At 39.1% G+C, this 27,976-nt stretch overlaps 1 protein-coding gene across 5 annotated transcripts in view; it reads left to right on the top strand.

Moving 5' to 3' along the window:
- The first annotated feature begins 2,282 nt into the window (after nucleotides 1–2,282).
- The window catches only part of DCUN1D4 (defective in cullin neddylation 1 domain containing 4), a 40,721-nt gene continuing 15,027 nt past the window's right edge, over nucleotides 2,283–27,976 (top strand). Inside the window, exons 1-5 of one of the 5 annotated variants that reach the window (XM_036382419.1) lie at nucleotides 2,283–2,384; nucleotides 11,749–11,819; nucleotides 12,763–12,802; nucleotides 18,544–18,573; nucleotides 19,863–19,977. In XM_036382419.1, the coding sequence (XP_036238312.1) occupies nucleotides 2,360–2,384; nucleotides 11,749–11,819; nucleotides 12,763–12,802; nucleotides 18,544–18,573; nucleotides 19,863–19,977 (281 nt within the window). In that variant the 5' untranslated portion in view covers nucleotides 2,283–2,359. Of the gene's footprint in view, nucleotides 2,385–2,531; nucleotides 2,549–2,903; nucleotides 2,929–11,748; nucleotides 11,820–12,762; nucleotides 12,803–18,543; nucleotides 18,574–19,862; nucleotides 19,978–27,976 lie in introns of those variants that run through there. The other 4 variants (XM_036382426.1, XM_036382420.2, XM_036382421.1 and 1 more) reach the window with 4 other exon arrangements.

Raw genomic sequence — 27,976 nt, 5'->3', positions numbered from 1 at the left:
AGCGACCCAACACAACGATTGATCAGCCATGACCTGTTTATCTGCTCTATGTAAAGTGAAGCATTTCTGCATTTTATAAACTCGGCTTTATAAAGGAAATACAGGCCTGATTTTGTAGCATCTGTTGATTTGGAGACCTCCATAGTGGTGTACAGCTAGTGGTAACAAAGGGGATTATTTATAACTTCTTGAGGTTGGAATGAAGGTGCATGTTTTAATCGGCCTTGTTCTCATGGGGCAGGCTTCTTCTGGCTGATGCATGAATCCACTGTTTAGCAGGCAGAAGCTAAGAAAACAGTTTATGTTTCCCTCTGGATTTCTTTGCAGATCTCATTTTTAAGGGTCGGAGATTATACTTGTGCATTCAAAAATATATGGAAGTTTTGCTTGTCAAACCTATTTGCTTTACAATCTAGAATGAAAGTAGTTACAGAAGCTATAGTCTAAGGAAGTATTTTTAAGGCCAAGTAGTATCTTTTATTTCAGACTAATATAAATTGGGGGAAAGTGCAAACTTTTCTGTCTTCAGAAGGGTTTTCTGTGCCACCTTTCTTTACATCTGTGTCAATTTATAGCTTTGTTAAGGATGGAAGAAGTTTTCTTTTTAAATATGTTTTTATTCTGAACTAGCAGGCTGCATGCTTTTTATGGTCAAGTGAACAAACAGACACCCCTAAAGGAATTGTTCCTCTTAAACCAGAATTAGATCAGATGAACTGCTACTCCGTGGTGCCCCTATTGGGTATAAGAACTTGGGCTGACACATACTAATATGAATGTCTGGCATGTGGCATGTTATAGAGCTACCAAAGAAGTGAAACATAGCTTGCATTGCTTTATAATTATATTTTTTTACAGAGGTTTCACAGAATATTGTGAATTGGAAGGGACTTACAAGGATCACAGAGTCCAGGTCTCAAGTAAATGTTTCATATGGGGACTGAACTCCAACCTTAGTGTTATTAACATCAACCAACTGAGCTCAAGAAAAGATGGTGAAAATAGGAAAATATCCTGAGACACAGGCAGGAAGTTCTATAGAAATAATTTCAACAAGTTAGTGAGTAAGTGAGAATTTCAAATAATGTGAGCTTTCATTGCTCTGACATGGGTTTTAGTACATGACTTTTGAAAAGTGGATTCATTTTATTATGGACTCCACCCTCTTCTCTGTAAAACAGGCAGTGGAAAACAAGAAAAATAAAATCATCTGCACTTGCACGTTTTGACTCACTGAGTAAGGCAAAGCTTACAAAAAACCCCAAAGAAACACAAACAGGCTTGTGATCAGTTAATTCAGGGTTGTATGTTAGTGCATTACTCCAGAGGGATAATTATCTTAAATCTGGCACTACTTTAGTTTCGTAGTCCTTTACTTTCTTTTAACTTAACCTTTTAGCGGAAAGGTTTTTTCATTACTCAGTTCTTTCTAATCCTGCACTGAGCACAGACGCTACTCTAGCAGTCTCTAGCATCAGTGTTTCAGCGGCGGGAGGTGCCGGGGCCGGATTTACCCCGGACCGCCCCGGGATGCTGCGCTCGCAGGCCGAGCAGCAATGACCGAGAGGGAGCCTTCCACCCGGGCTCGGGGATGGAGCCCTCGTCCTGCAAGGGCAGGGAAAGGAGGGAGGGAGGCTCCATGCAGTACATTTCCAGGATGGAGAACAATACCATCGTCCCGCACGGAGCACCCCTGGTGGCCCCAGGTATGTCCACAGCCCACCCTGCCGCTGCTGTAATGTTGACCTGACACTTGTGTGCGCTCGACTGGCGTTGCCAGCTTGCCATTTTTCTCCCTTGGAAGAGGGAGATGGAAGAAATAAGGAAATCGTTCCAGGCTAACCGGCGATTTAGCCGCACCGCGCGGGGATCACTGAGCAGAGGGGAAGTGCCGCAGTCCGGCGCCCCCGACCCGGGCCCTCCCCGCCCGCGGCCCTGGAGGACGGGGCAGCCTCACGGGCCACGCCCTCTTCTCTAGCTCAGCCAATAGCATCAGTGCATGGGCGCGGCCCTTGGTCCCCATAGCCAATCAGCGCCGCGGGTGACACAAAGTGGTGCTCTTTGCACGCGCTTTAAAGGCCGGGAAAAACTGGCAGCGCCAGAGCCCAGTCAGAGTAGAGAGGGGCGTGGCCGGCTCGGCCTTCTGCCCAATGGGAGGCCGGGGCGGAGGTGCGGGGCAGGCGGGAGAAGAGTGGCAGCAACCTCACCCAGTAAGAGGGCGAGACTCGCCGCGTCCCCCGGCAGCGCGGGCCAATGGGCGCGGGCGGTGGGCGGGGCGGGGGTGTCCGTGCCCAGGCTCTGGATTGGGAGCAGGGCAGGAGCCGGGCCGGGTCGGCAGCGTGTGCGGCGCTGCACGAAAATGCACTCGGATGCCGCCGCTGTCAGTGAGTAGCGCCGCGGCCGGGCCGGGCCCGGGCCCGCCGCTCGCCCCGCTGTCCGACCGAAAGAACCGCCCGGCTGGAGGCAGCTTCTCTTGCCCCTGAGCCGTGAGGCTTGGCCGAGCGCGCCACCGGGACTCCCGATGCCGGGGAAGGGTTCAGGCCCGCGGGTGCGGGACCGCCGCGGAGCGGGGCGGTGTGTGCGTGCCTGGCGGTGGGGTCCCCACGGGTCAGAGGGAGCCCCGCGGCCCTCAGCGCGCTCTCCCGGGTGGCGGGGGCGGGAGCGGGCGGGGACAGCAGCACCGGAGAGGGCCGGGGGCGCTCAGAGGGTGTGACGCAGTTTGCCCATCCCAGCTGGTGAGCGGGTGAGGCTGCGGCCGGCCCTCGTGGCCGGCTGTGAGAGAGCCGGGATTGCAAAGGGGAGCGCGGGCCGCGGAGCTGCGTGTGTAAGGGAAGACGGACGGGGGTGAATTCAGCGGGTTCCGCCGGGCCGGTGCGGGAGAACCGGGCTGCTTGTGCGGGGGACTGGAGCCGCGGCGCATGGTGGGAGGTGAAGTCCCTGCGGCGGCGGCCCGACGCAACGGGGGTGGCGGGAAGCGGCCTGGCGGACTACAACTCCCAGCGGGCCCTGCGGCGGCGCGCTGCCCCCGCCCCGCGGACCCCCGGCCGGCCGTCCCCGCCCGCCCTGGGCAGCGCGGGGGCATCGCGCCGCCTGTTCTGGAGGAGCGGAGCGAGGGCTTTGTCTCCGCAATCGAGTTTCTGGCTGCGCGTTCCGAGCAGCAGGGACCGCCTGCTGTAGGCGGGTTGCACGGTGCAGGGGGTCACGCATCGGCGTGGCCGTGGGGTGGCCGGGGTTCAGGGATAGGCACCGTCCGCTGCAGAGACCTGGCGGTCGTCCCGAGCACAAAGCTGTCCTTCTCAGCGGCGTGCCTCTGAAACCTCCCAGGAACGTGTTCTCACTGCGAAAGGATTTGCAGCTCTGAGATGCTTTATTACTGTAGAACTTGCTTGTGGGAAAGATAATGAAAATTGAAGCTTTGATCGTGCGTTAGTGAATGATAGTCCGACTTTTGGACAAAGTCCGGAAAGCAGTGCGGGAAAGAAATGCTGCATAATGCCTGGATTTTCTTGAATCCTCCTGTGTCGCTCAGAATGAGATCTCGTACAGGGGCAGCCTGGTAAAGGCTCTAAATCGTACGGTTATATCATTTTTAGTGGTTCTGGTTTATTTTACCTTTGTATTTAGGGGTCATTATGTGTTGGTGGTGAAGGCTGCCATTAAAGCAGGAATGATTGCCTCAGAAATAGAAGGATAATTATTCTAGAAAATGCCTTCTGTTCAGTGTCTTTTGTCATATGTCCTGTCAAAAAAAATGCAGGTCCTCATTATATGCATGCATAAATTGAAATTACAAATATTCCAGGGCTCCCTCATGTAGGATGATTTGGCGACACAGTGATTTTTAATTTTTTTAAATTTTAACTTGTCTTCAAAAAACCAGTAAGAGTAGTCTTCCTCAGCCTTCAGCTGTTACTGGCTTTTCATTAACAATGTGCTCTGGAGTTATTGAATCTTGTGCCTCAATTTTTGTTTTTAATTGCATATGTGTTATTTTAAATAGATATTTTTTCCTAAATTAAGTAATTTTATTATCTGTAGCTTCATAGTGGTTGGGCTTTTTTTTGATGATCTAAATGAGCACTTCTTCTTGAAGCAAGAAGTGTTCATAGCATAGTTTTGCACATACAGAACCTGGCTTATGGTAGTCTCTTGACTGAAGGTTTATTTTGAGCCACCTTTTTGATCCTTCTTAGATCCTTTTCTGTTCTTATGCTATAAACTCCATTAATATGTTTTTGCTCAGTCTCAGTTTTAGTTTCTGAATACACACCTTTATATGAGGAAATCAACTTTGCTTTTATCTATTGAAGATGCTTGCTTAAAAGTTTCTTGTAGCTCCTGTAGCTATAATTGGAAAAGCCTTCTCTGTATAAGACCATGTAAAAGGTTGAATTAGGCAGGTAAAGTTTTGTTTTACTGCTTCTCTTCATTCTGTTGTATCAGGATGAGCTCTTATTTGTGTAATTGCAGCACTTCATTTAAATTTATTTTTGTCTGAGTACTTTTTGTGCTCTTAGTGAATTATTCATCCTGTGTTTTCTTTAATTCCCCTCCTCCCACACTTTCTTTGCAGGTACTGAAAGCAAAGACTTTGGGCTTTTTCAAAGCATTAGTTCTTAGTTTTGTTTGTGTCTTCAAGCAGAAGAAGATAACTCGCTTAATTTGTCTGTCTTGTGCTTGCCAAAAAGCATAGCATTAGGAAGTACAGTACATCCTGTGAAAGTGTTCATCTCTTGTATCCAGCCTAAATATTAGAGCATTTAATAGTGTGGTTATTTCTTCTACAAGAAGTAAGACTACTTAACAGGGGCTTGAAGCAGAACCCTTAATTTATATGTGCCAGCATTTTTGTTGTACTCTCCAATTAAATTGTTTTATTTACAATCATGGTCTGATGTTAAACAGAATTTTTACTTTTGGCTCATAAAGAGATGGAAACAACTACCAGTTCATTCAGTGGGGGGCATGTGTATATACATACAAAATTGTGTGTATGTAGATGGTTATATATATTTATATAGAGTTAGAGCTGCAAGGCTTTAGCTCGTGCTGGGGAACTGACTGGTGTGGCACACTTGATGCAGATGTGTCGCTGCATAGACTGTGGGACTGGGTCTGCTCAGCTGCTCATTACTGCTCATTAGCTAAAGAGGACTGCTTCCCTTGCTCTGTTAATAAAGTGGTTTGTAGGAGCACTCTAATCCTCAGTCAAATGTACCTGGGTTAGCTCTTGCCTCTTACTTAAGTTGTCTGAACTGACAGGTTGATTTCTTGCCTGAAGTGGGTTAGGGAATGTGGCCATGGCCTGTGCTGCTGGCAGGCTGTGGGGTCAGTAAATTTTGGCAGGGAGGAACAAGCAAGCAGCTGGGACAGTGATGCCTTTGACTGGCATAGCTGTTTCTAGGCTATTGCAGCTCCATTCTGAGCCACATTCCAGATGTGCACGGTGCTGGATACCCTGTAGCAGGTGCTTGACAGGGTTGCATTTCTGCTGAATTAGCTAGAGCACAAGATACGAAGTTTGTATTAGCTTTATGCCCTTTGTAGAGTGCCAGGTGACACCTGGCATGAAGTTAAGAGTAATGCTTGCAAACAGCTCTCAGGTCATGGCAGCCAGTGATGCAAAACTAGCTCACTGACACTCGTTTGAATTAATCTGATGGTAGAATAAGTATTAGACTGGATGAACACTTGCCATCAATGGAAGCAGATGTTTTGCACCAGAAACCCACTTAGTGTTAGGTCTTTGCTATATAGCACAAAACACCCAACCAAAATCACCTCCCCCCAAGCAAACCCATATCCTGCCATGAGCCAGTTATGCAGAGTATTTTATCCTGTATTTTAGTATAGGAGAATTAGCCTAGCTCTTATTTGTTCAATTTAAGGTCAATGGAAACGTATTCAAACTAAAGTAGCAGTTACACAAATTTTGCACTGTTTAAATTGCTCTAAAATTCTCAAGTAACTTTAAAGCTGCTGTAGATCTTTTTGTAAACAAGCCTTCAGATTAGGATACTCCAAAAACACCTAGGTAGAATAAAGATTTGTTCCAATGGGGGCAAAAAAGAATTATGCTTTTTCCTATCCATGTAGCATGCAGTGACCTTAAAATATTTTGTTGAGGTAGTCATTCTGAGTGGTAATACCGAATGTTAAGAGTTGAATGTGAATGTTTACTTTTAAATTATTTTAGAGTACGTTTAGTAACTCCTACTGTATTTTTTTCCTTGGGTTTGGGTTTTCTGTAGGGTTTTTTATTTACTGGCTTAAGTCAGACTGTGTTTTGCTTCAGAACATTTTAGGCTGTTGTGTTTGCAAAATTTACACAAATTTGCAACTGTGGGTTTTGGATACTGCTGGTGTCAGCAGTAGCTCTGAGCTTGGTGCAGTTCTGGGTGCAGGCAGGCAGGAGAAACATTCTGCAGTATCCTGTCTTCAGCTTTAATGGCTAGGTCCTTATGCTCCTCCAGATAGCTTGGATCATCCCATCTAAATGCCTGTCCTTGCTTTCCAAGCTGGAATTCACTTCTGTTTTCCATACTTTCTGAATCATGCTCTTTATTTGACCACACCAAATCAAGGGAGACCCTGCTTTTCATGCCTGTTCTCTGCCTCCCTTGACCCAAGGCTTGTTGTCCCATGATGGACTGGGAGAAAGGATTCTTCTGCAGGGTGGCCCTGGTATAGGGTGTCACTGCCTGCAGGGATGCAGCTACAGACACACTGGAAATAGATTTTTAATCCTGTCTTTGACAGGAATGCAGAGTCAGCTCCTGTCTGCTGTGTACTGCAGTTTGGGATTCTCAGTCTTCAGGTGTGTTGTTAAGTTTTCGTGTAAATAAGACTGATGTACATTTTTCTTTTGCCTTCTGTAATTAGTAATGAATGCAAAGATTTTGCTTCTTGGACATGAACGTTGAGGGCTTTCAGCAAATGTAGGTTTCAGATCTGATCATTAATCAATTCATCATTAATCAATATAAATTGTATTGCTGTTAGGATAATTCCATAAGTAGACTACAGACTATAAAATAGTATATTTTGTAGAAGATTAAATGATTCTTTTTTGAGTAAGTAAAGTTTATTTAAAGCTAACTCAGACAACAGAACTTTGAGCTATTATTGCCAGTGCTACTACAAGTTTTTTTTCTATCTCTGTTACTTGAAAGCAAGGAAAACAATTGAATAAAAGCCTAAGTGTGCTATTTTAATTTTTAGATATGAATTTGCCTGATGTGTTTTCTGTTAATTTTTTTTCCTGAGAAGTTTACAGCTGTATTTTAGCAGTAATAAGAATTACTACTATGTTATTACTACTGCTACTTCTATATTTAAATTTTAATATTGTATATATGGCATATTAATTTGGGATAACTATTTTAGACCTACTGTTAAAGTGAGATTTTTGTATAGATTTTCTATTTGCTTAAAAAAATAGCAGCTTTTAAAAGAAACTTGGAGTCAGCTGATCTAGTTTACTACTATTGTTAATTTCTTACTAGGTTTTTAATAGATTTTACTGCACCTTGTAGCTGTGTTTTGTCCAAACTTTAAATTTCCACAGCAGGTACTTTTTTTTTTTCCCCCCTTGGTTTTCAGATGTTCATTTAATTAGTTTGGCAACACATTGCTCCTTCTGATAAAAAAAAAAATTGGGATTTGATCTCTAAATTTTTTTCATTTCAGATAGGATAGTAGACTATTTGAGTCTTGTTTACCTGTATACTTTGCTTATACTTAAGATACATTGAGTTTTTTGGTTTTCTGCATTGTATTTCATGTGTGCATTAATGAGAGGGTGTAGAATGTTTTTTCTCTAGTTTGTTATGGAAGCAAGCCCAGGTAGCTTATGTTTCTTTAACCTCTCTGTAATTCTCAGGTCCATAGTTTAAACCTTAACCTAGAATATTCTAAAAATTACTTTTGAACTATTTTCTTTTAAATTTTGAATCGTATATAATTGACTAACCCAGCCTTTAACTCTTAACATTGTGTTAATCACAGACTGTAGACAATGTTTAAATTCCATTAAACTAGGTTGTCTCTGTCATTTCTTTCCTTTCTGGGTTCTGGATTTGCAATTATTTTACTCAGATTTTTTTTTTTTTTTTAGCCATTGCATACTGAATTACTGCAAAGTATTTAATGCCATCTGGAATTTTCATTGCTTCAGACCTCACTGAAGATCAGCTACCTTTTGCATGAAAACTAATTTAATCAACAGAATACATACGCTTGTTTGACATATACCTCTTAAAGTCATAGCAAACTTTCCACATATCATCTGTCACTATTTACGAAGCAAGCAGATTTCCTTTTTCTGATTTGAGGTCAATGAACTGTGTGTTCTGTCAGAATCTTAGAATGGCTGGAATTGGAGGGGACCTGAAAGATAATCTAGTTCCAATGCCCCTGCCATGGGCACCAGTACCTTCTACCAGGACCAGGTTGCTCAGAGCCCCATCCAGCCTCACACTTCAGACTTGGGGCATCCACAGCTTCTTTGGACAGCCTGTGCTACTGTCTCACCACCCTCACAGTAAAGAATTTCTTACTAATATCTAATCTAAACCCACTGTCATTTTGCAGGCATTCCTCCTTGTCCTGTCACTACGTGCTCTTCTGGAAAGTCCCTCTCCACTTTCTTGAAGTCCCCTTAAAGTACTGTAAGTGCACTTAAAGTGCTATGAGATCTCCCTGGAGTCTTCTGTTCTCCCCACTGAACAAGCCTAGCTCTCAGCCCTTCTTCATGGGTTAGGTGTTCCTCCAGTTGTCCTTTGTGACCTTTCTCCAGCAGGTCCATGTCTTTCCTGTGCTGAGGACCCCAGAGCTGGATGCAGTTTCTGTAGGAAAAAAAAAGAATTCAGACCAATTCATGTGCTTTGAAACTCTTGTCATTAGGTGAAAAATAGCTTCACATATGGTGGCATTATTTGTGTCAGGCTCATCCAACCAGCTGTGGAGCATGCAGCTTCCTGTGATGTGTTGTTCCTCTCGTGCTGGCACTGGGAGGGACAGGTGGATTAATGAAACACATTGCTGCTGTTGTGCTCCCACTTCAGAAGACCTTTCCTGTTTCTTCCTCTAACTCAGCTTGTGTTGCAGCTCCTTGGTGATCTGATTCAGAGCACTGGGATGGCAGGGTTTGTTTATTTATTCTGTAGATTAGATTCCAAGCGTAGTGGGCTGACCAAGAAGGGGATCAGCAGGCACAACTTTGGAGGATGTATAAGCATATGTGGAAAGTTTGGGAAGTGGAGGGGAGAGAGTGTGTCCCTAAAGAATACATTTGCAACCTGCTGTCCAGTTGCTTGCCATCTTGACCACTGTTGATCAGTGCTATTTTTGCTAATTTCTCAGACTGTAATTTACCTTCCCTAACTTAACGGGTGCTCCTTGTATTTGCTTTTATAACTGTAAAAGAAACCTGTTTTCAGTTTTAGGTAATATCCCTACACTGTGCAAGCTTCCCCCATGAGAGAAAAAAAACTTTGGACTCCGGTCCTCCACATTCAAATGGTGGATGGTGTGATATCTCCTGTATTAGAACTGGAAAATATGTTGGTATAACCCTGCTAAGTCCATCATAGTTATGGATCTATTTCTGAAGCAGCAGCTTAAAATTGTACAGATATTTCCAGCGGACATGTAAAACGTACTGGCATGAACTGTGTGTTTTAAAGTGCTTAGGAATATTTTGTTTCAAAGGTGATACCTATATATATAATCCTAATGTTAGAGCACTTTTTCAACCATTTTAAGAGTGCTATCTGAAGTTAATATTAGATAAGAATAAATAAATATTTGCTTAGTGTTCTCAGCTTCTTCCTCCAGGTATAACTGGTTTCTCTAACCACTCATGTTCTTTGTAGATTTTAGGCTAAGCAGCAAGGGAAACTGTAAAATTCATATTCCAGAAAGTTTAATCTGATCTGCCTGTTAAAAAATCAAATCTTATCTTTTCATCCTGCCCTCCTCAGAATGGCTTTCATGTTCCCTGTAGTCCTCGTCCCTGTTTGCCCGCCTCTCCTTCTTTTTTTTTTCTCATTGCTTTATATTGAATTGAGGATTGACCAAGAAACTCAGGATTATTTTTTTCTTGCAGAATGGTTCTGCTTAGTATTGTTTGACTAGCAAAAATGGAACTTTATTGAACTCTTAATGCAGGAAGAACTCTAGCACTCTGTTCAGGGTTCAAGAGCTTCCTATTGTGGCTTGGTAAGAAGATCTAGATTGTCTTTGACTTTGTATATATAAGGTTAGCTGAAGTTGGAAATTCCATCTCTGATGCTTCTGACTTAGAGCAATTGTATTGCTGTGGTGAACTGGGGACAACACGTTAAGAAATAGGTAGCAGTTAATTAAATGATACTCTGGCTAACATAATAAATGAAATGAATCATTTCTAAAAATTTCTTTTTATTTTTTTTAAATTCATTGTGATAAGAGAATTCCACAGGGATGTGTGTAACAAGTACACTTAGAGCAGGCAGTTTTTCAGTTCCACTTGTTAACTTCATAGCTGTGTGCTTCACTGACTTGGCAGTTGGATGTTTAATGATGACTCTTGTTTATCTGGGTCATCTTAAGTGTATCTTGAGAACCTTCCTTTGAAATGCTCTGGATGGAAATAAGGGAATTATTTTTTGACCTTATTTGCATCTTGCATCAGCTGCTGGGCAAAGCCAAATTAAATGTCTTGTATTAGAAATGCTTTAGTGCATTAGCTGGGTACTGATGCTAGGCACATACAGAAGCTTTTCACATATAGAAGAAGTTTGCTTGGAATACTTTGCTTATCATACAGTACATTTCTCTAGAGTGTTTTGGCACATGAGTTCTAGTGGGGTAGCTAATTTATTTTTAGTTTAAATGGAGATACTCTGTAGTAGTTGGCTGTCTTTAAGCCCTCTCAGCTGGTTTGTGTTCAGCTTCTGAGATTCTTTTTGGTTTGCCTGCTGTCTAGCTGGATCTCAGCTGTTTTTTTGTGAATTACTTACATTCCAGTTTTGTTCTAGCCACATTCCTAGCAAAAATAGGGAATTCAAAAGAATAGAGAAAAATTAGTTTCTCACTCTTTAGCAACTGAAGCAAACTCAAGTGTTTTATATTTGGAGTGTGGAAGCAAAATTATCATCTATGCTATGGCTTCTTCCAAGAAGTGTCAGAATATTTCATTATCAGTTTTTTTGTCTCTTGTCTTAACAACTGCTGTATTGTAACCTTTGGTTTGTTATTAAAAAGCCATGTTTCAACTGTGCAAGTGTATTCTAGTCACTTATTTTTTGCAAGGAAATTAGCATAAAGGCAAGTACATGTGTATTAATAAAATCAGAATTTTTTAAGAACTAGGATTTTTATTGATGATTTTAGAATGCTACATGGTACTTAACTTGGTTTTGGAATAGACGAAACAGAAGGACTGGGTAACATGGAAGTTTTAATGATTCCCAATATCAGGGGAAAAAATGTTGTAATTTATTTTTTTTTATTCAGCTATAGTTAGCTATACTTCTGTTCTGCTGAGGGTCATCCATGTCTTAAGAAATATACATGCATAGAATATCTTTTTGCAGATTTCAATTGTTCTACTCAAGTGTTGAAAATGTCAGTGCTGAAAAAGTTGCGATTACTTTTAGTTTATAGTTCTGTGATGATTTTATTAAATAGCCAGAATGTGGGAAGATCATGACTGCTGCATTTGGAAATCAGAAATTTAAAACCCTTTTTTTTTCTCCCCTCTAGATTTTCAACTGAATTCTCATCTATCAACACTGGCAAATATTCACAAGATTTACCACACCCTCAATAGGCTGGTAATGACTTGCCATTTTCTCTTAGCAGAATAGCTAGGGCTTTGGTCCAGAATATTTCATGATTGAAATCATTAAGTGATTACACTTGTAAAAATTATAACTGCCTTGTTGTATGAAAGGCTGTTGGGTTTGAAATGGTGAAGAGATAAGCAGTATTAGTAAAAGGTGAAAGATTATACTCCAGAGGTCAGAGTGGAGTTTGAACTTTGAACATTGGATTTAGATGTTGCCTCATACAAGAAGCTTTCTTGGATACATTAAGTGATGGTAATCATCATAGTTACCCAGTTTCTTGCAGTTCTTCTGGAAAACATATTGAATGAGCAAGCTGTCCTTTTACACCCATGCAAAAAATGAAACAAGGTTTTTGTGAAGACTCTTCCTGCTTATGTGCTGTGTATTTACATTTGTTTTATTGCAACCATAGCTGGAAATGGTGATATGGCTTCTATTTGTACACTGTAAATTTAGTGGAAAAGACCCTGCCTGAAGAAGGGGGTAAATTCTTTTCCAAGGTTTCAGATGGTTTTTAATCAGTTTGCTTTAGAAGAGATATGTATGTTTATCCTTAAGCAAAGTAAATTCTGTGCTAAGTGGTAAATTCAGTCTTTCTAATGCTGCATTTATTGGAGGAATTATTCAGTAAAATAATGCCAATTCCCCACCTGATGGGTAATTATTTCCACTCTTGAAATAATTTGATATGTTTTTGATTGAAAAAACCTCAAAAATATTTATCAAATTCAATTTACTTGAACTTTTTAGATAAATGTGCAAATGTAACTTTTTAGGTAAATATGAGCTGAAAACACAGAGTCTACAATCTTAGGCAGATGATCCTTAAGTAATTAGGATGAATATTACTATCAAGTAAAAGTTTAAAATAGTACAGAAGAATGACGATCACGGTTTTGTTTAACTGTGTCCTTCCTGTTTCTTGCAGAATCTGACAGAGGACGTTGGTCAAGACGATCACCAGACAGGTATTTAATAGGGATGGAGTAAAAATAGATGGAAACAGTTTAAACACGCTTTATTAAGCAAGTCTCTCTAACATAACTGAAAATGATGTTTTAGAAGGCTAAAGGAGTTTTAGGAAACAAGTGCCTGGGTTTCTTAGTTTTTTTCAAAATAGGTGTTTGTGCTTTTAATTTACCGAATTATGAAGGACTTGAACAGGTATCAGCAGTATCTGTAATTTTACTATCTCTTAGTTTAGAAGACTTAACAAAAAATTTCTCTCACTCCTGGGACTCAGCCTGATGGGCCACAGAATATCCATGTTCTTACAGTGTTTTGAGTCTTGAAAGAGCATTAGTGAGAACAGAGCAGAAGCAAAACCTCATCTGGCTGTTGTGATACCTGTGACTGAGTTTAAATGCTGTGCTCCAAACAACCAGCTTTTTTCTTGACTCATTCTGATGCAGGTTATTTCTGTTTCTTGTGCAGCTTTTCAGTCAGTGTCTGAGTACTATCTATTTTTGAGTTATATCTGTATTTTGTTCCATGAAGTGTCACCATTTTTTGAGACCTTCTTCTCAGGTGCCTGGTACCAGCTTCCTGTCATTCTTGATTTGTCAGCATTTGAGCTTTGTGACTTGATGTTTTGCAAGGGTTCTTACCTCTTGCACTGCCTTCAAGCCCTGATCACTCACTCAGCAGACTATTCTTTAAAACTAACCATGTCAGTCCTACCATCTGACTCAAAGCTTTTTCACTGTCCTGAGGTGATGGCTATATTTGCTGATGTTACCTTGAGCATTTAGCAAAGTGGAGAGAGCTGTCAGCTCCTGGAGATTTGTGGCACACACTTACAAATCTAGCACACTCTTAGCCTAGAGCAATGAGAAGAGATGCACAGGACTGCATTGCTTGGGATTGGACAGAGCTCACTTAGGGATTATGCACCCTCCTCTGTACAGCAGCAGGTCACTTTGTTTCATGCTTGAACTCTTGCCAGCCAAAAGGCTTCTCTGAAATACTTTCCTTCAGTGTGGTTAGTGATTTGATACTTGAAATTAGCTCATTATGTATATGAAAAGCCTCTGAAAAAGAGGTTGTGACCAATAGTTGAAGACAGAGATTTCAATGTCCATAATTTAGATCTGATGTCCTCCCATCTTGTGATGGAGACTTGGAATTTTCTCCTATGTGTCCCAGGTGCTCTAAACTGAACAGCTACATACTGATTTCCTGTATGAAAATGTGTTCTATAATCTTTGTTTACTCTTGATCACCAAGACCTGTTGTGAAGCATTGAGGTAGTCCCCTTCTGTCACTAATCAGGATGTGTTGATGTACTTGAGGTATTTGGGATTTGTCTTACCTCTTGCCTAGCACTTCTGTCATAAAGTATAAGAAATTAGCCTTGGTGCTCTCATTACCTGTATTGGAAGGTGCTTGAGCACATTACCATCAGTGTCAGTACAAAACTATTCATCAAAGCCAGTATCCTATTGCCTGCACACTGTTGTTTGAATTAAGCTGTTTCAAAAGTGTAAATGTGCCTGTTGAATGAGTTGGGACACAAAATCCCAGTAAAGGGTGCAGTTTTTTTGCAATAGCTGTAAAACCTTTCAAACCAGAAACAAATATGAAATGAGAAGAGATGAAGCCCAAATGTTTGCATAAGTTCCAGGCATGTTCAGTTGAAATGTGTGTTCGATTTGACTCAAATGAGGACAAATACACATTCAAGGAGCTATTTTGGCCCTCATGAATGTAGTACAGTGAGGTCTTCTGTTTCTGTTTTGTATGGAACTTGACACTTCTGAAACATCTTACTTGGAGAGACTGGCATAAATCTATAAAGTTACCTTTGAAAAATGTTTGATTTCAATGTGCCTAAACTTGTGGAACTTCTGTTTTCCAGTAAGAAGTTGTCAAGACCTATTAATTTTGTTGCACAATTTATGAAACTGTTTAGGTGCTGTAAATTTAAGATTCTGTGTCTAGAACTCATTTGAAAGTCAGATTAAGAACTGTTGCAAAAGGTTTTAATGTTGCCAAACCCATGTCAAGGTTTTTTTATAGTTCTGAGATTATTTTAACCCTAAATCTTCTGACTCAGGCCTTATTCTTAAAGATTGCTGTTAATTTTCTGACAAAATTATCTGGGTTATTGTCATTAGGTTGTGGACTTTGTTTTTGGGATGACTTAATGTATGCTTATCTAAATTGGATTGGGATTTCTAAAAGCTATTTTAAAAAATCTTAGTTTTAGATTAATATTTATTAATAATAGTGTTAAGTTTTAAATGCATATCACATTTACTTCAAAGCAGTTCTTTGTAAGCTAACAAAAATGTCTTGGACATCTAAATTACTTAGAAGCAAATTGTATCTTTTCTAAGTATTAGCCAGATTGCCTGTCTGAAACCAGGCCCTAAAACACCAATGGACTACAGGGAAGTGGCAGTTTCTAAATTCCTTCAGTGGCTTGAGAGCTAAGGTGAATCTTGTTTCAAAATTCTGGTCCCCTACAATGGCTGCAGTCTCATGTGCTATAATTCAGTATGCATATCTCTCTGAAAAATAAGATAGACTTCAAGTGTGTCATGGGCTTTGCCTTTTCAACCTGTTTGTAGGTGTAAGAACAGCAGGCATTCAGATTCTGTAAACAATTTCTTTTTCTTTTAGTATGTATATGCATTAACTTGGAAAACTTACATTGGAAATAATAGTTGTTTTTATGTCATAACTACAAATCTAGGAGCTTGTTAATAGCTTAAGGTTATGATTTGGTAATTAAATTGTGACTTACTTATCCAGACTAAAAAGTCTTTAAAAGTATGCTTCTTGTTGTCACCTGACTTGTTTAAAACAGTGAGGTAACCTCTACAACAAAAAGAAGGCTTCATTGCAGCTCATGTATCTTTGCAGGGGGAGAAATTGCTTTTGCCTCTGCTGGTTATTTCTTTTGTTAGATTAGAGAAGAAACCCCCCTTGAGTCCAGAGCAGTTCTGTAGTGTGGAATTCAAGACAGAGAAGATGATTTTTCCTTTTGCAACAGCATTGCAAGTTGTTTAATGTTTTGATGAGTATCTTAGCTTTCTCATCTTGTGTCTGATGATTGTTAGCTATGCTTGTGGTCATTTTGTTGCATTATTAAGTGATCAGCTGTATCTTCCCAATTGCTTCAGCATTCACAGTTTCTAATTATTTTTCCTTTGAAGCATCCTTCTACTGAAGCATCAGAAGAGCAGGATTCCTCACAGGCTTTAGCTAGAGAAGGTGAAAGTGCCATGCCTGTAAATAATTTCCGTAGGGACACAGCTTGTAGAGTTCTTCTTTATTGACTTTTTTTCTTTTTTTTTTTTTCTGGTTTTGTTGCTGTTCTAGGGCTGTCCCTCTCTTGTGGGTTTTATTTTATATATTGTTTTAAATTTCCTAGGGTGAATTTTAGCTCTTGAATTGATACTTCCATTTGGAAGCTTTGTCTGCTGCAAATTTGGAAGTATTCAATAGGATGTTTGGCAAACAGCATTTAAACTTGACAGGCTTTTGGCTGGTGGTGGTCTATTCAGCAGCCATCTACCTTGCAAATGCTAGTTTCAAGTGTCAAAAAACCAAGGAGAACTAGCAGGGTTCTGCCAATCTTGAGTTGAGGCCTAGGAGTGAGAAACTTTGAAGATAATCACATCAGCAAAGCTGCACTTGGTAAGTAAAATTCTGTCAAATTTACATGTAGTCAGAGGTAGCTGCATGTTTGTTTGCAGATGGTCAGACCTTTGGGAAGAGAAATTAGTTGTGCACTGCTAGATCTAAAATTACATTAGAATTAGAAAGCTCTGTGTAGGAGAGGTTAATATTGCTATTTAGTGAGCTGTACTGTAAATTAAGAAATTGCAGGAGTTCAAAGTAAAAAAACCCAATTTGATAATTTTTAGCTTTATATGAAAATGAAAGAAATATTCTGCCCTTCAAAGAAATTATAACTGCCCTTCAAATTTAATACACCAATTTTAGTAACAAAATAAATGCTTTGAAAGTAAAATCCTTACACTGTGTTTTATAGTAGTTTAGAGATTATTCAAAAGCTAAAGTCTAGTGAAGACTTGCTCCAAACCCCAGTTATTAAGATGTTAAGTCTTGGAAAGCATTTACAATATGTCCACCTGGTGTCTGTGTGCTGTCAGCTGTCAGTGTGTGAGGGCAGTGTATGTGTGCATTTAAACCTACCAATTTCTGAGCTGTCTCTTTTCTTCCCTTTTCTGTGCCTTTGAGAGCTGCAACTAGATACATTCAAACCAAAAAGGATACAAGTTTTTCATAGGAGTCATTAGAGAAATTGGGTTGTGTAGTGAATTGTGATCAGTTTAAGCTTTAAAACAAGTTCACCAATCTTCTTAAAACATCCTATCATTTAAGGAGGCAAAAAGTCCAAGCAGGAATTCTTGAGTTAAGTTCTTTGGTTTGTATGGGGTTGCAGGTCTGACAAAATGATTTCTCTGTTCTATAACTGCTTTATTTTACTTTTATTTATTTATTTTTTCTCTTTTGCTCTGCTTCTTTTGTCACAGAGGCCTTGCATATTTCTTTTCACAATCAACTGACCAGTAAACTGCACAAATTTGTGGGGGGTGAGGGGGATGTCTATTTTTTTCTTGCATTTTAGCAGCATCCAATGCCTGTGTCCATCACTAATGGATTTTTACTTTTTTAAAAGAAAGGACACTTAAAAGCAATCTATTTGCTCTCAAAGGAATGAGATAGCTACAGGTTATACTTAAGTAAATGCATATTTACCAAAAAGAGGTGTTGACTATCACATTTTCATTTATTAAGTTCAGTGTGTGTCTTAAGTCTGTTGGCTCTTTCTAGCCATCTGTTCTGCTGTCATCTTAGGTGTTTTTAGTCTGTGTAGGCTTTCAAAAAATACTTACTGGCAGAGTCTTCAGAAATTTGATCTGAAAGATAAAGTATTGCAGATTCAATAACTTTTGAGAGTAGAGTTTTTCAGTATCATTAATGTGCAGGCATAACTAGATGGAACAAATGACATTCAGCAGGTCAGGTTCCTTAGTTTGTTTAATTTGTAAAATGCCTTGGGTGTACTCTTGAGTTTTTTATGCCTTGGGTGTACTCTTGAGTTTTTTATGGTCTCTGGCTTACCTGTTTCAAATATATCTCATATTGTTGAGGAGAAAATCAATACTATTGTCACTAATTTCCTTTTGTAATGTGTTCTGGACAGGGCTTCTAGAAGTTCTTCTGACACAGCCATTACGATTTTTTTTGTGGTAATAGTTTATGGACCACAATACTTGCAAGTTTTTTGATGATTAGTTAAATTGTAATTTGAATTTACAATTCTGTTAATTCTCTTTCAAAAAGACAGTGTATGGCCATACTCTCCCAGGATAATAATGGGGAGGGAGTTTTAGGGTTAAAAAAAAGAATATATAGGAAGAATTTTTTTAATTGGAGAGTATTTCTTGAACTAGAGAGATTAATTTTCTTCTTAATAGATAGAAATGAATATAAAGATAAGACCAAAGAAGGCATACTTAGTGCAAAAACTTTATTAGTTGAAACCAGATTAGTTCATCTTGGTGTAAAAATTGGGTTGAACATCTTACGTAATACTAGAGAAATATGAACATAATACTAGAGAAATATGTACTTTCTTATGGGTTAGAATTTCCATGCATGTTTAAATAATGTACATGTAGCAAAGCCTGTGAGGCTCGAAGGTTCCTTACATGTGTTTCTCCTATAACAGGAGAGAGCCTTTCAAAGATTCGAAGAATAGGTAAGCAAAAGATTGCTGTCAGTGTTTGTTGGGAATTGGGCCTCTGATTTCAGTCTGTTCCCTTGGTGTCAAAAAGCAGTCAAAGTTTTATTGCTTGCTTCTGTGCTGTGATGTTGTATGATAAAAGATTTTGTGGGCATCTTGACTGAGCGTAGCTAAACTTGGATGCTGTTGTAGCAAAGAGAAGATAGCTTAGGAATGCTGGAGTTCTTAATGTTTTCTTGCAAATTTCTTTGGCATCGCTTTATGTCTGGATTTTTATACCTCACTTCTCTCTTCTTTTTCTTTTCAAATTCTCTGTGTAACACTTAGAGGTGTGATAGCTCTTGGAGCTGCTCTTACACGCACCTTTCTCAGGTGTCACTGTGGTCTTCAGCACATGAAAGTAGGACAAAATTGTGCCTGGATGTTAGCCTACTGTTTTCATGAGGCAGCAAAAGCAATTTAATGACTTTCTGTGGTCAAAAGGGCTGGTCCTGTGCTCTTTCTTGTGCTAATGTACAGAAAGTTGTTATTCTTTTTTCCTTGGTTAATTATGTACAGGTTTGGTGAGCTGGATTGGCACACGGAAGAGTTACCAGAGACAGGAGTATGTAGCTGAGAGGAGGGGATGGAAAGACTGCCACCTGATTGTCATCAATGTCTTGAATTGGCTATTTCCTATTTGGGGACCTTCATTTTTTGAGAACTGTTCAGTGCAAATAATACAGCCAGCCACTTATTTCTTTCCCTGGTGTTTGCTGACTGTCTCTACCTGTCCCTGCAAAACAAAACAAAAAACCTTCCAAAAAACCTGAAAAAAACCCTCTCACCAAAGAACAAACAAAACCTTTCCTACCTCTTGCTCTCTGTCTAACAAAAAACTTGAGGCTTGAAAATAAAGTTCTGTTTTCTAGAGGTAGGTGTTCACTCACATCTGTATTTCAAAAAGCAATGATCAACTCTTAGAACGTGTGATTTGAATAAAAGACTAAAAATGAGGATGACTTTTTGAGGACCGAAATACGTCTTTAGGATAGTGTCAGTTCTTGACTGCTGTTAGACTGGAGTAATGCCAGTGCTACTGTGCATTTTGCTATAGTACTTTTGACCTTAATGGAAATCTGGTCATAGGAAACCATGTAAAGCTGAGATGGATTTTGCTATTGAAAGGAGACTGTTTCTTTTTTAATTTTTAAATCCCCTAACTGCCTTCCCTTTCCTTTGTAATATGCCTATTAGTGGACACAGTTTAACTGGTCTGCAACAGTTTCATTTCTTTGTGCTGGTGTTTTTAATTCCCTCTGTAGGAAGTCTTCGGTCTTGCAGTTCATCAGACTGCTTTAGTAAAGTGATGCCTCCAAGGAAAAAGAGGAGACCTGCAGCAGGAGATGATTTATCTGCTAAGAAAAGTAGACATGATGGGTATGTCATCTTACCATGAGCTAAGACTGATGGAATATCTAAAGTTGAAGAGCTGATATATCATGTGTTTAAATACTAATGGAAATAATATTGAAATTTACTTGGTTTCTCAATGTGGAACCATAGCTGGTGATTGAACTGTGGGATATTGATAAGTATATGTAGATTCAGTTTGCATCTCACCTTTCTCTAGACATACAAGAAGCATGTAGGGAACTTTTCCTTGCTCTAGTTGCCAGCTATGAAGATATGTACTTGTTTGTTCAAAACCAACTTCTAAGAGATACAGTACTATTTTCTCATGTACATGCATAAGGTCTGGATTGGCTGTTATCAATCTCTAGCCTGTCAAAAAAGTGAATGTAGTTATAGTCCACTCAGCTCTTAAAATCTTGCTAGTCTCTCCCTGTTATGTTGTGATTGATACTGAACATAGAAGGGAAATTGCCCAGGTAAGGTGACAGCCAGTAGTTCAGCAGTTATTGAGGGGCTTCTCACTGGACAGCAGAAGCCAAACAGGCTAAAGAGAGTGCATGAACAGTGTATTCTCTTGGCATGAAGTATTGGATAGCTGAGACCTCTGCAAGTGCTGGATTTCCAGTATGTGTAGTGAGTCATTCAGAAAGCATTGAATGTGCTCAGGGTGTGCAAAAATCACTATTTATGTGGACTAAATTCAGAACTTGAGGCTGTATAGAACTGCACACTCCTGCATGATAGACACAGGACTGCTCTGATGTTGAAAAGTGGCTTATACAACTAGAAAGTTTGCTTGGCACTGCATCAATCAGTAGAATTTGAGCTCTGTTATACTCATGTGTTACGGACGTCCCAGAAAACACACGCTTCCATGGCAAGTACCTTCAGGGTGGTTAAAAGAGGCATTTTTCTCCAAACTGTCAGCCTGAAATCAGGCTAGGTTCTCTCCTTTTTATAATCTAGCATGAGTAAGAAAAATACTGGTAGCCAAATTAAGCCTCTGGTCATGCCCCTATAACTCCATTGTGTTTAATAGGGTTGCACAAGTGTAACTGCACTGGAATTTATTAAATGATCTCTTGATGCAGAAGAAAGAGATTTCAACTCTCTCTTTCATTGCATTGTAACACTAACTAGAACAAAAAAGCTGTTCATGTCCTTAATATTTTTTGTTCCTTTTCAGAAATAATGAAATATAAAAGGTAAATAGTTGATAGAGGGCATTACAGGTTATTCACAGATAGGCATACAATGTGGAAGCAATACAAGGACAGACCCTTTGTAGGATATAGAGGGGTTCATAAAACTGAGCTCTACCTACCTTAGCCAAGACACTGATGATAGAAAAAAGCAACCCCCTAAAAAGTAAGCTTGCATGTAAGTAAGAAATACTGATTTGTGTAATTACATAAGAAAATTATAAAAACCTGATTTTTTGCTCTCTGAATACTGGATATTTCATCATTTTTAAGAGCTTGTTGCAAATGTAATTTGAAGGATTTGTTAATATCTGCCTCTCAGTTCATAACTAATGGATCTAGTTTTCATTTTACTGCCATGTAAGTCTTTATTAAAGGGAAGATCTCAGCCTGCTTTTAGAATTGGAGGAGAAACCAGATCTGCTAGTCATGAGCCATGGGGTAATATCCTCTGATGTGGTTCCAGTTTTTATCTGACTGACTTCCTATAAAGGTTTTTGAGCTTTTTCTGTTTTCCAGAGTGTTTATTTTGTTTTAGTCTTCAAGAAAACAGTTTTTTATTTTAGCATGACTGGCAATATGAAATTATTTGCTGGACATTCAGCCTGGTCTTGAAGTTGTATTTTCTTTCAAGGAAGGATTTTTACCCCTGTAATCTTCTTGAATGGGTTAGTCAAAACGCAGTCTCCTACTTCCATGCTTGTGTTGGTCAGGTGGAGTTCATACCTGTCAAGTTTAGTTTTTGGATCAGACATCTCAGTAGTTGAGCAGAAATCGGTCTGAAATCAGGAAACTCTACAGCAGTGTGCTGTAGCATACCTAGTTTACAAAGCCAGTTCTGCTTACATTGTGTGCAGAGAATGCTATATACAGTAAAAAGAGTAGAGTGGAATACCAGTTTATAGAATAAGGGTCTCCTAGGCCCAGTTCTCAGCTTCTGTTTTAGAGACAGAATTATTAGAAGCTGCATTCTAGTAACTCAGGATAAGCCTTCACAGCGCATTAGTCTGTGCGGATTCTGTATTAAGTGAAGAAAGGCAGTCACTGTCTGAAGAGCTACACAGTCCTCTCCAGAAGAGCCTCTCTTTCCTAACAGAAGTGATTTGTCACTTCAAATACTTAATGGAATGACATACATTTTTGTGTGTTTCTCAGCTACAGTGGCATACTTACAGGGTCAACATTAACAAATTCAGTAATTCAAAGTCTCCTGTTTGTTCTCAGTGGAAAAATATTGGGTAGTAGTCCAAAGATTTTTCAAGGGATGTCATCATTAATGGTGTTACTGCAACTGAGACTGAAGGTTGATGATTTTTTCTGGTTTGTCCATTATAAAAATGTGGGGTTTTTTAATCTGTAATGGAGTGTTTTGTTGGGTGATATTTTCAGTCTTCACTATTTTTTATTCATTCCTATAATCTCTTCAGATCTGATAGGAATATTTTTAGGTATGCCTTCTTCCATAAAGTTTCTTTCAGCAGGTCTCTATGCTGAAAGAGAAGATAGTTTCTAAAGACTCTTCAAGTTATAAACTTAAACATGTCTTACACCCTTAATTTCAAGCTGCTAGGAGTACAGCCTCATCTCAGAAGCACTGGTGGAATGCACAGGCAATCGAGGAAAAACATTTATAGGAAGAAATCTAGTTGTGAAATTATTTGGAAATGCTGATCTAGGGCATAAACTGATTATAGAAGACTCCAAGCATGTTCATTAGTATTGCACCCTTACATAATAAGAACTTGAATTCTCTTAATTAGTGTTTATAGCATCACCATGAACCATGCATGAATGCAGTGTTTCAGCTGGAGGGAATTTTTATACCAGATGACGAATAATAAAAAGAACTCAGTGCTCCATAGATAACAGTAAGAGTTATCTTGCCTTAAAGAATAGCTGTTGGAAGTAAACAGTTGAGCATGTGCTAACTTGAACATAATCACTTGAAGACTTTGTTTGTATTTTCATCTCAGTATCACAGTCTTGACTTTATTGTGCTTAAAGCTGTCACAGTATAGGGTATTCTCAAATCAGAGTTAAAATTACATTTTCTGTACATTGTTCTTCCATCACTATGTTAAGCATCTTCAGAAAGGTACAGCAAGATTCATGTAAAGATACTTGCTAGGTAAAACGATAGTCCTCACTGGGTAATTGTTTTATGTTGCTTATCTGTTACATCATATCTAGCCAAATAGGGAAAAATGAGCTGTTCAATATAATGTCTTATGTTTTGACAGTCTCATTTAAAAAGTAATTCTACTCTTATTCTGGAATCACACTGAGGGCAAAAGCCTTGCAGTAATGGGTATTGTCACTTCAGGAGGATGAAAACTAGGAATATTTACCTACTTCTCTGAAATTTAGGTTTTCAAACAATTAGATAAATGTTTTCAATGAATTTACCCTTATGTGTGTAGGAACCACAAAATGGCCTACTAACATGAAAAATAGATTTTCTGTATTGAATTGTAAACTCCATACTCTGTGTGGAAAAATGCAGTTTTTGAAAACAGAGTGTCATTAACATAAGATGTACTAACTTCCAAAGTTTTCCAAACCTTTGGTGTTGAGAGTTGGTTTGGTTTTTGTTCTGCTTTTGTTTACTATCTGGTTAGGTCCTGCCCCATGCAGACCACCTGTGTTCCCAGCTGTCATAGATGTGTAGATCTTTTTGCTTGAAGTAGGGTTTTCAGGTACACACAAGCATAATTTTTCCATTTTCTATATTTCTGTATTTTCTTTTCAGCACACTTCACTTAAACTGGACATGTGACTATCAGCATGTGTGTTGTTACACATACTGCTCATTAAGTAGGCCTGATAAAGTTCCAAACATTTAATGGTTTAGGAATGATTGTAAGTCTTTAAACAAGGAGACATAAGGTATAGTCATTCATAAAACTTAACAGTCAAGTTCGTCCTGAGGGTTGCTTTAAACTGTTTTTGTCATGTCTTGTAAATTGCAAAACATCTCTTCTCCCACCCTTCTGTTTCTAATGCAGATTTTATGAAACTATTGCTAGAATCATAATTGTGGGTGAATAGATAAGGCTTTATTAAAGTATGTTCATTGTGCTGCATTGATGAAAATTCTCAGCCAAAATTTAAAATTAATAAGTATTAATGGAAGTAGTGTGGGGCATCTTCTTCAATCAAAAATTGGCATGTTTTGAAAAAAAAGTAATCTGGAAGCAATTAGTTACTTAGTTCAAAACTCAAACAAAATTCAGAAAAGATTTTGACTAAGTTCTGGTTGCTTAGAAACAAAGCTTCTGTTGGTGAATTTCTTGATGTCTTCATTCAGTAAGCACTGACCATCTGAAATGACCAGGCAGTAGATCTTCATGAGAGGCTTTTGACTTACCATAATAAAACATAGCTTTTTTCCCCTTCCCTTTTGATATTCTTTTTCCTCCTCAATGGATTATTACCAGCTTCCACCATGAAGAGAATGTTTTCTGTGACCTAAGCTCCATGTTTTCACTGATCTTGGTTGGAATATTCTGGAGCTACACAGCCCAGAGTTGGTGCAGTGGGAGGGACTGCAGCTGGAGCTTTAACCAACTCCAGTACAGGTGAAACATGCTCAGAGCAGCAGATCACCCAGCTTTGAAAACTGCAGTGGGTTGAAGAGAATTGCCCTTGTTCTTTTTGCTGGCAGCAACCATCAACTTTTACAGTCACTTGCCTAGTCACCCCATTATAGTTGGATGGAATTTTCATGCTTTTGTTTTCCCACCAAATTAGGTAGGAAGAGAAGAAAATAATCTGGAAAAATGTGGACCATGTATTTAAAGTTCCCACAAAGTGTGAAGTGCCTAGACACTCAGTTTTAATTTTTTTTGTGGTTGTTGATGCTTGCCTATAGCACTTCCAGTTATAAACTACATTGTCTTACCTTTTTTGCTGGTATATTACAGTTTCCTAGCTCACATGAGTATTTCATATATATGTTTGAACATGGATGTTATGAGTCAGCCATTAGGTCATGATGGAGGTGCAAGCATCTCTGAGAAAATTATTACATTTTGATGTGGTTAAGTAACTGAAATCACTCTTACAAAATTTAGACGGGTTATCTCATGTTGCTTTTGCCCTGCCCTGTCCCACATTCTTTCCTCTCTCTAGCTGATGAAATGGCTGTTAGAAAGAGATAATAATAAAAAAAAAAACCTAAATGCTCCTTACACAGGGATATTTGTTACAAATAACTTGTATATTGCTCTCACTGACACAGTATCATGCTAAACTAAAAAAAAGCTATTTTTCAAGTGAAGATTTTTCTGAGTTATTGTACTTACATGTGTGTTTTATCTGAGAGGTAAATACATACTTAGCCTGTAAGTAACACTTTTCTTCTTTTTCCTGTTCCTGATGGATATTCATGTCATGAGTTAGAAATGGAAGGGTAATTCTAAAGGCAAAGGTTCTGAGTTTGGTATTGTGTCGTAGTGATGGGTATAGCAGACACTCTGGGATAAAGCTGTGCTTGCACCTTTCTAACTGATGATGGAGAAAATGCCTTTAGCAATCCTGTTTCAGTGCCAGCATTCTTTGACAGTGTGCAAATTCTAGTACCAAAAGTGCCAGGTATATTTATGGAAGGCATCTTTTTGAGTTTTTTATTTTTCCCCTGTGCCTTGCCTGCTCTCACCCTCCCCCTCCCCCCTTTTTTTTTTTCCTTTTTTTTTTGGTGAGCATTGTGTTGTTTCACATCTGGTGTGTGACTGACACTTTGCTGGCAGTTTCCTGTGACTGGCAGTTTCCTTTTACAGACCATCAATATGGAAGCAAATTACTAAGCAGAATGTGGTTGGCATAATGGTTGTGCATCTGTTTGCAAGTACTGGTGCTGGTCATCTTGATGAAACTGTGAGCCATTGATGACTTGCTGTTTGTGAGATCTGTTCATTAGATGTTTGGTATTCCCAAAGTATTCAGATATCTACCCTGTGCACTCTAGCAGTGTATTTTTCTGCATAGCAAGAGATACTGTCATTAGAACAAAGACAAGGCACATCATCTTGCAGTATATACTGAGAAATTCCACAGAGATGAAGAATACTGCAAGATATAAAATGGATGCCAGATGTGTCTGGAAGTTTGTGTTTTTCTCCTCTGTAAATATGGTTCTTGAGGTAATAAAATCTATATTAATCATAAGTCAGGGGATGTAGTCCTTAAAAACACCTTTACTCTGTGCCACTAGATTGAACCAAGTTGTCCTAGGCTGAATAATCTCAGGTACTTGTCTACTTGTTTGCATCTCCCCACTCATCTTGCTTCCCTAGCCACTTCAGAGGTTAGGAGTCTCTTGCTAGTAGAAATAGCTGGCTTGGCTAGGCTGGGATGAGACACTCATTTAATATGTGGAGTAAGCAGGGAAAGCAAAGGGTTTGTCTTTATACATGAGATCACTAATTCTGACCATGCATAGTCTGTTTTCATTATAAACGTGATACAGAGTCATATGCACTGTTAATGCATGTCTGGCTAATTAGCTCATAGCAGAGAGTGGGATAAAATTTCAAGATAATATCCCTTTTGACTTTATTTTCTGACTTGTCAACTGGCACAAGCTGGAATATCTATAGTCAGTTCTGGTTTCTCAAAAATCAAGCTCCAGTGGTCAAGTATTGCGCTTTTTGAACAATCGTAAGTTTGAGGCAAGAGCATTTTAATTGGAGTTACTTGGCCGTATGTTGGGCACATGGACTTAATTTATTATTGCTATTTCCTGCAGTTCCTGAACTGTGACCTTAGCCCTTAAGACAAGTGACTTTCAATCTCATATCAGTTGTCTGAAATTCTTCTGCTATGTGCAGATGCAGAGAATGTATAAAAAGGGCTGTTTTTTTCTGTTCTTGCTCACCATTCCTGTTATCCATACTGCTGGCACCGATGTCTTGTTTCAGGCTGCAGTATTTAGCTCTGCCATTTGTAGATGCAGGATACCTTTTTTTCTAAAATACCTGAATGACTTACAGCTCTGTCAATAAGTTGTTTCTTGAGTTCCTTCTTAAATGCACTGTTTGCATACTGACAGCTTAATGTGTTGATGATTTACATGAACAAGCAGGGCAAGACAATTGATTATCATCCGTTTGTAAGAAAAAGCATTGAGTCTTGTGATAAATAACTTTCTTTGTGAACCTTGTTAGCTTTGCCATGTCCCAGCAGTACTCTTACAGACTTCTTGAATAAAGAGAATAGAATAAAGATGTTGACTAGCTCCTACTAGAGTTTCCAACTTGGTATTCTACTTGGTGTTTGTCACGTTTGTTTGTGACAAAAAAGGGGATACTGAATAATTAAAACTTTTGCCAAAGTGGCAGAATGCCTCCTTTCTTTGTCTTGATTGCTCTGAATTCAGAGTACCCTAAAAATTATTGGCTAGGTCTTTCATAATCACAGTTCATTTTGCAAGTGTGAAAATGTTATCAGACCTATTTAAAAAAAATTATTCCAACTCAGACTTACACCTTCTGGATTACCTCTTACTGAGCAATGCTGTCAGCCTTTTCCTTTGCAGCTTCAGTAAGGCTTATGCAAAATAGATAATTCAAATAGGAAAAGAGTGTTTTCAAAATGAAAAAAACCCAAACCTAAAATTGTGAGTATATGAATGTGTTTGGAACACATATGGCTGACATTTCTATGCAGTGTTCCAATGTGTTGTAGATCAGTGTGTTTCAGTACAGTGTCAATTTTTCATAAGAACTTTCTTAAGAGCCTCATTTGTATTTTTCTTCTAATTAGGAAAATTTATCATTTTGTTCTGACTAGTATTACTTTTCTAAAGGTTAGCTGCTTTAAGG

Source organism: Molothrus ater, chromosome 4 (genome assembly GCF_012460135.2).
Source record: "Molothrus ater isolate BHLD 08-10-18 breed brown headed cowbird chromosome 4, BPBGC_Mater_1.1, whole genome shotgun sequence".
Taxonomy (NCBI): Eukaryota; Metazoa; Chordata; class Aves; order Passeriformes; family Icteridae; genus Molothrus; species Molothrus ater.
Note: the sequence above shows the minus strand (reverse complement) of the source record. Positions and strands in the feature narration are given on the sequence as shown.